This window comes from Penicillium cosmopolitanum (assembly GCF_028827165.1).
Source record: "Penicillium cosmopolitanum strain IBT 29677 chromosome Unknown utg000005l:1.0-4006212.0:1.0-4009387.0, whole genome shotgun sequence".
Lineage (NCBI taxonomy): Eukaryota > Fungi > Ascomycota > Eurotiomycetes > Eurotiales > Aspergillaceae > Penicillium > Penicillium cosmopolitanum.
The window spans coordinates 220,029-229,192 of NW_026622675.1; the positions used below are offsets into that span (position 1 = coordinate 220,029).

Below are 9,164 nucleotides of genomic sequence, written 5' to 3' on the forward strand. Positions count from 1 at the left end.
CCAAAAAAGCTAACCCGAACTGGGTGGTTAATACTATCATCGTGAACCAAGAGTTCGTTCTGGTGGGGCTTCATCGGCGATCTAAGTGGATGCTCTTAGCTCATTGTATGGCACCCACGCCAGTCAAGAAGAGCGATGGCGGCGGGGCTTGGTTCTTGCCTCCTATCTTGACCTTCAGAACGTGCTGAAGCATCCACTTTGAATTGACGATCTTTTCTTGGTTGGTACAGCTCGGGATCTTCCTTCGTTTTCTGACGATACGTGAGGGTGATGAAAAGCCTGCATGAGTATGGAGCAAAAGCAAATCCGAGCCCTTCCTTGAGTGTTTTCACTCCAGAATCACCTGAAATGGGGCCCTGAAAAAACGCAGGAACCAATTTACAGTTCCCCGCTTGCAACCATGAAAGGAAAACAATCCGTTTCCTCAGGATTGGGGATCTGATCCGGGCCCCATCACACCCTCCCCTTCGGTAACCCCCTCCCCACGCGAAGAGGGAAGCAGATATTCTCGACAAGGAATCTCCCCGAGCGATCTGCAAAAACTCCCCGTCCGAGCTGAGCACATGAGGTTGGTGATAGAAAAGGCTCATCACAAACCCCTCACAGCCAATCGTCAAGCCAGGAAGTCACAAGCGAAGAGATCTTCCCGGGCGCAAAGTGTGCATCACCCGTGTGCCTGCAGAGTGCACGAGGCGCTCGAACTGCACAGTGTTCACCACAAGCCGGAAGTCTGGTTCTAGCACTGTCAAATCAGGCTGTCAGATCTCTAGCGGACGGGACGGAGTTCCCACTTCGTGCGTCAAGAGTTAACAACCGGTGCCCAAAGCTGGGCAGCGGGCAAGCTGGGAACTTTGCAGTACGGAGTACGGAGTAGGGAGTACGGAATACTGGTACGATTGTTCAGTGGAAATGCGAAGTGGACTCTAAAAACGCCCATTTCTCGGGGCCGACCCTGCGGTTCCATTTGCTTTAATCAATTTTTATTCTTAAAACCAGGAAAGGATTTGCGCTCGTCAATTGCATTCGGTATAAGGAGCAGAGGGGTGTTCCGCTCTGTCGGAATTCTTCTCTAAATGACGATAATCGTGGCTGAACGCTATGGAAAGTCTAGAAAAAGAAAGCCTCTGACGCCGTCGAACTTAGTGACGAACACTCGGGACCTGGGCGATCCTTCAGCAACTGACGGCCGGTCTCCGCTGCCTTCTTGTCTCTACGGAGTGTACCGAAGGCAGAAAAGGAGTAAATGGGAAACCTCTTCCACGCGAATTCATTACCTGGTGGCACGGTGGCTTGTCTTTCATTTCGTCAATGGGTCTCATAGATCCCAATCAGGAAGGTCAGTCGGTTCCCGTGCGGTTCCTACGGCCCGCCCCCGATTTCTTCAAGCCGTGCTCGCACAGTTTCAGTATCCACGAGGGCCAGCTGGTACCTTGTGGATCTGACCTTTTTTCTCCTAATTACTGGGCTTTTACTCCGTAATGTCCTCTGGGGCCGCGCGGGTGGGACGGAATCCTTCGCGTTTAGAATGGAGCACACGGTACCACGGACCAGACATCTGGAATATGTACTCCATACAGGATCAAACTAATATACCATCAAGGCTGTACGGAGTACGAGTACTCCTTACCCAAGCCATTGACGACTGAATAGTTCCAGAGGAAATTGATATTCTATTTCAGGAGGCTGTCGGGGGCTTTTCTTGCTCCGAGTCTAATGACTCGTAGAAGTCGAGTGGACATGCTTAATCCTGAAGCCGACGATTACTCGTATTAGACTTATAAGAATAGGAATACCAGCTAATCTGTTTTTGCTCAAGATAGAACCCTGTAATACGTAGCAGTAATGAGTATCTCTCTCCGGATGATTCTAGGCATCCAATTCATCCTTGGAAACCAATGGAAATTAAATTAGAACAGTATAGTACTATGGATGACTCTACAAGGGCTTTCTGAAATTATAGATCGACTTAAATTATCACAAAAATTAGACAGGAACATGCATTGAGATTGTAGAACCCCCCATCTAGATGACTTGGAAACAATTAGTAGTTTTAATGCCTCACCTGCTTTGCTCAAAATCCCCCCAAGACTACCCATAATCAACCTTGCTGTTGCTTGGAACATAAAATTCAATACTACTAGTACAGAGTACAGAGTCATACTCCGTACTTCCAACTTGAACGCTATGCAAATTTACCTTATAAGCCACCAAATACACATTCAATAGTAACAGAGCAAAAGGACATTATCGTATAGACAGCTCACAAACAAAAGGACGTTAAGCCCACTGTTATATTACTATACATAACAGGCCTCGCACTCGATCTGTTCCAAATAAAGCACCTTGCATCTTGTAAACGTTGTTTATGATCGAACGTGTCAACCCGCCACCCCTTGCGTCAGCTGCGTCTCACCAGAAGCCCTTTACCGACGTATGTGTAAGCCACGCAAACAGAGGGGATTATTGTTTCAACAGTTTTAACGAGACAGGAAGACCGTCGAGTCGAAATGCTAGGTATTTGACATATCAAGTAGAAAAGAACTACCACTTGCCTAGGTAGATGGGAAATACCACAGGGATATCAGTAGTAGTCGTATTGACGCGTCGCGTTAGGATTCCTCACGCCTGGAACGTAGCCCTTTGATCCAAATTTCACTGGAATGAGAGGAACTTAGCGCTCCCTCCTTGGAGGACATGCCCCTGCTAGAAAATACAATAAGAGTCTTTCGATCTTGACCTGGTTGCTCTCAGTAACTAAATCCCTAATACCCCACGGACTCGCTTGAAGCTATCTTCCAAGGTAGGAATACATACCATTTGCTACAACAACGCTTTCAACGGCAATGCTTTCCACGACAATTGGATACTTGATCTATAATAAACAGGAGCTAACATACCCCGTACCTAGGCAAAGCCACACAACATCACAATGAAGCTGATCGCTATCCTCGCCACCGTCACTCTCTCCTCCATGGTCGCCGCAGCCCCAGTTGGAGACAAGCGAGCATCTATTCCCAAGCCTATGGATCTTCTGGAGATGATGTACCCTCACTCGGGAATTCCCAAGCTCACCATGAAGGTTGAGAAGGAATTGAACCTTTGTATGTTCAGATCAATGATGAATCCTCGAACGTTCGCTAATCGAGGTTGCCAACAGAAATGATTATAATGACTGGAGAGATGTTTACAAACGAGAGACTGGAAACCAGACGTCCACTGGCACAATATTCAAGTTGGAAATCTCTGAGTCGGAGCCCTGGAGAGAAAGCGGAAAAAACTGGTGCAATGAAGGAGTTAGGCCCTTTTTTATGACGCAGCCAACCTGCAGATCTATTTGAATGATATCTAAATATAATCCAATGATTGAAGCTTATTGGCAGAATGCTTATTGTGTACCTCGCATATTCACGATTAAAACATCCCCTCCATGTCGAGATCTAGGAACTCTGGGTTACCAACGGCCATATCCGCCGCATTGAGCACGTCATCAATAGCATCCATCCCTGTAGTATCCATCCCCGTATCGACATTCAATCCCAAATCCTGACCCAGATCCTGACCCAGATCTTGACCTACACCGACACCACCATCCATGCCTGCTGCGGCAGCGGCAGCAGCTTTATCGAGCATATCGCTGATATTGTCTGGATTATCGTCACCGACACCAGGGCCGCTCACACCACCGGCCGTAGGTTCAAGATCCATACGATCCTGTCCATCGACACCGCCGAGGTGCATATTCTGGATAATGTTGCTGACATCGATATTCGAGACCTGCGATGGAGGTGCTGCCAGCACACTGACACGGCTCCAAAGCCTGACAACAATTTCCGCCCGTACGGGGTCCTTCTCTGATATCTTGGGGACATTGTCATGTTGCAGCGCTAACGCGTCTCTAAGCGTGAGGATCGGGCAGCGAGGCAACGCCTCCTTGGTCGAATCAACAGGTTGGCAGCAATTCTGGTCAACGGCAAAAGACTCGGCCATCGGCGCACACACAATAGTCGCCGCAACATCAAGCGCCAAATCAACGCTGCCTGTCTCGGCTTGTTGTTTAAGTTCGTCGAGCATGGCACCGAGTACTCGCGTTGATCCCAGAATCCGGATTCCGGCGAGGATTTGACGATGTGTGTAGGATTGTGGCTGCACGGCCATCTCGGAATTGCTACTCCAAAGGACAAGAGACTGAAGTGTACTGCGGATACTTCCTGGAAGACCGCCAACCGGCTGTGCAGCCCAGTTGTCGAGCTCGGAGCGATGCGAACTGCCCACGCGTCGGAAAGAAAGGTATGGTTCAAGGGCGTCAAGGATCGGTTTGATGTCTGATCTGGATTGGTGTCTGGTGCGAACATCTTTCAGTTGCTCTTCGAGAGGGCGGGCAGTTATATTGAGAACTGTCTTATGGATTGCTTGGGCCTCGCCAGAGATTGAGCTGGGCTTCACCAGGGAGAGAAGGGTTTTCAGAGGTATTGTCGGGTCGGTTTCGGACTCCCAGATGTGATTACCAAGCCAAGCAAGAGCTACCACTAGAGCAGGTAGCAAAAAAGGTTCCAGAAGATCTAGGGAGGTTAGCGAATTGACCCGACCGTAGGATAATGGGTTCTTTCTTACATTCAAACCCCCCCTTTCACCGTTTCAAGATCTAGCTTTCCTGACTCACATGCCCCAAGACTTTGATCGAAGAGTGTCGCCACGAGCAGATAGAATTCCTGGGGACTGCAAGACGACATAGTCTCTTCGTTGATACCCTCCGCGATGAACAGAGCTGTAATCCACGAGCCAAGGTCTTTGTTCTGCTTCTCGCTGAGATCGCTCAACTTCTGACTGCAGGTACCTCGGTCGAACAGTTTCAACAAGAAAGAATTATTGCTTGAGATTCCGATGTCAGAGGGACTCAGATCATAGCGATACTTGAACGCCAGGATTAGCAATAGAATACTGCCAAATTCGTCGTAAACGAGTTGGTTCTCGCCTTGTTCTTCATCCCAGTGCCAGTTGTCCAACAAGGCACAGAGAGGTTGCAGAACCTGTTTTGAGGTTCGGAAAAGTAGAATTACATCCAATGCTTGTGGGCGCCGCGAAAGTGAGTTGCAAATACCCTTGAGGGTCACCGTTTCTTTCTGATGGCAAAGACTATACATGACCTGCTATCGTTAGCCGAATAGTATGCTAGTCATCGAATGGAACACACCTCAGTCACAGCGCGAACAATTGCACCCGCATTACCCTCCATCGACTCAATTTCACCGATCAATTGGTCAGCCCGTTCCAAGTTGGTGGGTATCTGGGGGACGAGGTCATCCTTCTGGTATGGACCGCCCACAGGCAAGGTTTGCATAGGATTTTCTCCTAGGTATCGTTCTATGCTCGACTCTGGGATCAGTTTGTGAGATGCACAGGCGAAAAGAAACTCCTGACGAGCATCAGAGAGGACACTGCTGCCTTGCATGGAGAACATTTGCGAGAACGAGGGAACGCGTTGGGATCGAGTCTACTGAGGGCCTGGGTAATGCACATATCCATGGGGATTGGGACCATCGATGCCGTCGTCATCGCCGAGAACAGTGCAGGGAGCTTGTTCACTAAGAATGAGCGGAATAAAAACATCGTTCGGCCGGATTCATTGCGGTTGACACCATTGGATAGAACGTCGAAGGCGGCAGTGATCATCTCGGAGATGAGAACTTCTTGGTGACCCTGTTCAAGTCAGCATCGAGAAAAGGTCTAAATACAAACCAGGCAACGGGACACATCGAACTCACCTCATAACGATTGGTAAGGAAGTTGATCAGGATGGAGTCGTCGACCAAGGGACGTCCCACGAGCTATATGGATGTTAGAATGCGAATTCCCGCAGCAACCAATCAAAAATGGCCATACCATAGAGTTCAGGTACACATAGAGCCCAGCTCTAGTGTTAATTATCGGACCATCTATCACGGAAGTCTCAAACTGCAGAGAATTCACATCCATGCCATCGATTTCGGGATTATCCAGCTGCTTGGAAGGCTGCTGGCCATATAAATTAAACTCCTTCTGGAGAGTATCCAGCCGGTGACGAAGAGGCAATGATACATCGACACACATTGGGAGGTAAGATGTGATAGCCTGGCCAAGCTTGACTTTCAGGCCTACATACAACAGATGGTCAGTAAAATTCGCGGGTAATTGGGGAAAAAAATGAAGGAAGTGGGCTAGAAAAGAGACTGTATGACATACCTTGATGAGCGCGATCGATCCAAGTGCTGGTGAGTGCGTCTATCCCCTTTGGAGTATTAAATAAGGCAGCAAGCAGAATGCCGACCGATTCGAAGAGTGAGACCGCATCGGCGTTATTCAACAAGCCACTCGACTGTTGCATTATATCAAGGCTTCCATTATACCATGATACAACAGCATCAATCCATTCCACAGTTGATGCAAAGAGATCTGCTGCTTCGGCAGCGGCCCTGGGGATTGCACCTGTGGAGACGGCCATCATGACATCTTGAATGACCTTGATATCGATCATGAGAGTTGAAATCTGGGATTTAGATTCCGCATTGGCGCGAATAGACGAATGCTTCAAGAGACTTGTCAATGCAGCGGATGGCTTGACTTGGCCGACCTTGCAGAGACCGTCAACATAAACAGGCAACAAGGGATCCCAGGTGACGCTTGACGCAGCGCGGGCCCCAAGCAGTAGATCCAGCAGCTCATCTTCTTTGACAGGAGACCGATTTAGCATCAGCTTCGATAGATCCTTGAATTCATCGACATCTACTCGTTGCGACAAACACCGGTGGATGAAAGTCCTCCACCGATCCGAAGATGCCCCGTCCGGCAGCATTGCGGGGGCTTGCTGGGCATACCAAATGGCCCAGCAAAGATCTTGAAGTGATATATAGAGGAAGATATCAGATAATCAACTCGACGGGCATTTTTGGTGCAGTGAACGAGATCGATCTCCAATTGGGCCGAGGAGGCGGTTGTTTGGCTGACGATCACGTGATGTCTGAGCAATAAAATCACGTGTGTATATGGTCACGTGAGACATTCATTGTATGAGAAAGAACAACTTGAAGTCGTGAAGATCTCAAGCTAGAAATCATGAGTAGATTTGCAGTGGATAGTGCAAGGGATTCACAGGGCACATAATCTGTCCTTACGTTTTATTTAAATGTTATATTTAGAGAACGAGCTTTGTACTAAGGATGAAATCAGTATGTGCTAGCGTGGAGGTAAAAATCGAGAGCAACCCTGTCTGTGAAAAAGGTCAAAGCGAACGATATTCAAGTCAAAAGGGTCTCAAATTTGACTACTGCAGGAGTCTACTTCGTCTTCTTAAGAGGGTTTACTAGAGCGGAGTATTTATAGTAATTCATTGAATTTCATTATCATCATGACAATCCCAGCGAGACAAAAAAGCATGCTTAAGAGGGAATATCATCAAATGCATCACAGAAAAGGGGGAAATAACCAGCGCCTCTATCCAAAACCCGCTGACGAAAAGTAAACTATAGACAGGAAGAAAATGCATCAACCCCTTGCGAGGGGATCATCTTTTGTTTTGTTGATTTTGATCACAAAAGACAGGCGACTGATTTACCACCAGTCACCGTGGTCCTTCATGGCCTCAGCAACCTTGGTGAAGCCAGCAATGTTGGAACCAGCGACCAGGGAAGGCAGGGAGCCAGCGGCGGGAGTGACATACTCCTGGGCGGTAGCCAGACCGTTCTTGAAGCAGTCCTCCATGATGCCCTTCAGGCGGGAATCAACCTCCTCGGAGGTCCAGTTGACGCGAGCAGAGTTCTGAGCCATCTCAAGACCAGAGACAGCGACACCACCAGCGTTGGCGGCCTTACCGGGGGCGTACCAGATAGCGGAGGCACCGGCGTTAGCCTCACGGTGGGCCTCGAAGACATCGATGGCATCCTGAGTGGAACCCATGTTGGAGCCCTCGGCGATGAACTTGCAGCCAGCGGCGATGAGAGCCTTAGCCTCGTCACCGGAGACCTCGTTCTGGGTAGCGGAGGGGAGAGCGACGTCGATGCGGCCGGTGACGTTGGTCCAGGGGCGGGCACCGGGGATGTACTTGAACTTGGAAGCGAAGGCGGAGGTGGAGGCGAGCTCGGAGATCTGCTTGCGCTCGACCTTGATGGCGGCGATCTGGTTGATCTCCTCCGGGGTGAAGGAGCCCTCCTCAGAGTTGAGGAGGAGAGCACCCTGGGAGTCGGAGAGCGAGATGACGGAGCCACCAAGCTCAATGACCTTCAGAGCGGCGTACTGGGCGACGTTGCCGGATCCGGAGATGGCAACACGCTTGCCAGCGAAGGACTCCTTGCCACCAGAGGCGTGCTTGATCATGTGCTCAACGTAGTAGACAACACCGTAGCCAGTGGCCTCGGGGCGGATCAGAGAACCACCCCAGCTACCGCCCTTACCGGTGAGAACACCCTCCCACTGGTTGCGGATCTTCTTGTACTGGCCGAACATGAAGCCGACCTCACGGCCAGTGACACCAATGTCACCAGCGGGAACGTCAGTGTCCTGACCAATGTGCTTGCAGAGCTCGGTCATGAAGGAGACACAGAAACGGCGGATCTCGTTGTCAGACTTGCCCTTGGGGTCGAAGTCGGAACCACCCTTACCACCACCCATGTTCAGGCCAGTGAGGGCATTCTTGAAGATCTGCTCAAAACCGAGGAACTTCAGGATGGACAGGTTGACGGAGGGGTGGAAACACGAAGACCACCCTTGTAAGGGCCAAGGGCGGAGTTGAACTGGACACGGAAACCGCGGTTGATCTGAACGTTGCCCTGGTCATCCTCCCAGACAACGCGGAATTGGATGACGCGCTCGGGGACGGAGACGACCTGCAGGGCCTTGCGGAATTCGGGCTTCTTCTGGAAGAGAGTGGAGTTCTCGAGAGTTGAGGCAAGCTCTGTTTGATATGATTAGCGGAGGTCCACTTGCCGAGCCGAGAGGCTAGTAGCTTGTATTACGTAGCCCTAGGAAAGCCATCGAGAGGGAAAAGATGGAGGGGTAGGAATTGATGATGGAGGGGTAGGGTAAGGTGATAAGAATATGCCATTGCTCAAATTGACATCATTCCATGGGATCAAAGACATACCCTTGTAGGCCTGCTCGAACTCGGGCTCGTGGGGGAGGTTCTGGGCGGTCAT

At 49.9% G+C, this 9,164-nt stretch overlaps 3 protein-coding genes across 3 annotated transcripts; 1 reads left to right on the top strand and 2 right to left on the bottom strand.

The window, feature by feature from the left end:
* Positions 1-2,929: 2,929 nt before the first annotated feature.
* N7509_003098 (uncharacterized protein) lies at positions 2,930-3,163 on the top strand (the record flags this gene model as incomplete). Its single annotated transcript, XM_056627735.1, has 1 exon — positions 2,930-3,163. The coding sequence occupies one exon, from the start codon at positions 2,930-2,932 to the stop codon at positions 3,161-3,163; it is 234 nt and encodes a 77-aa protein (XP_056490469.1).
* Positions 3,164-3,411: 248 nt separating this feature from the next.
* On the bottom strand, positions 3,412-6,829 carry nut1 (putative RNA polymerase II mediator complex subunit Nut1; the record flags this gene model as incomplete). The annotated part of the gene is made up of 7 exons (XM_056627736.1): positions 3,412-4,526; positions 4,661-5,144; positions 5,192-5,442; positions 5,496-5,697; positions 5,763-5,825; positions 5,881-6,131; positions 6,220-6,829. The coding sequence occupies 7 exons, from the start codon at positions 6,827-6,829 to the stop codon at positions 3,412-3,414; spliced, it is 2,976 nt and encodes a 991-aa protein (XP_056490470.1).
* Positions 6,830-7,584: 755 nt separating this feature from the next.
* On the bottom strand, positions 7,585-9,164 carry N7509_003100 (uncharacterized protein; the record flags this gene model as incomplete). Its single annotated transcript, XM_056627737.1, has 3 exons — positions 7,585-8,688; positions 8,724-8,923; positions 9,113-9,164. 3 exons carry the CDS (start codon positions 9,162-9,164, stop codon positions 7,585-7,587), a joined length of 1,356 nt encoding a protein of 451 aa, XP_056490471.1.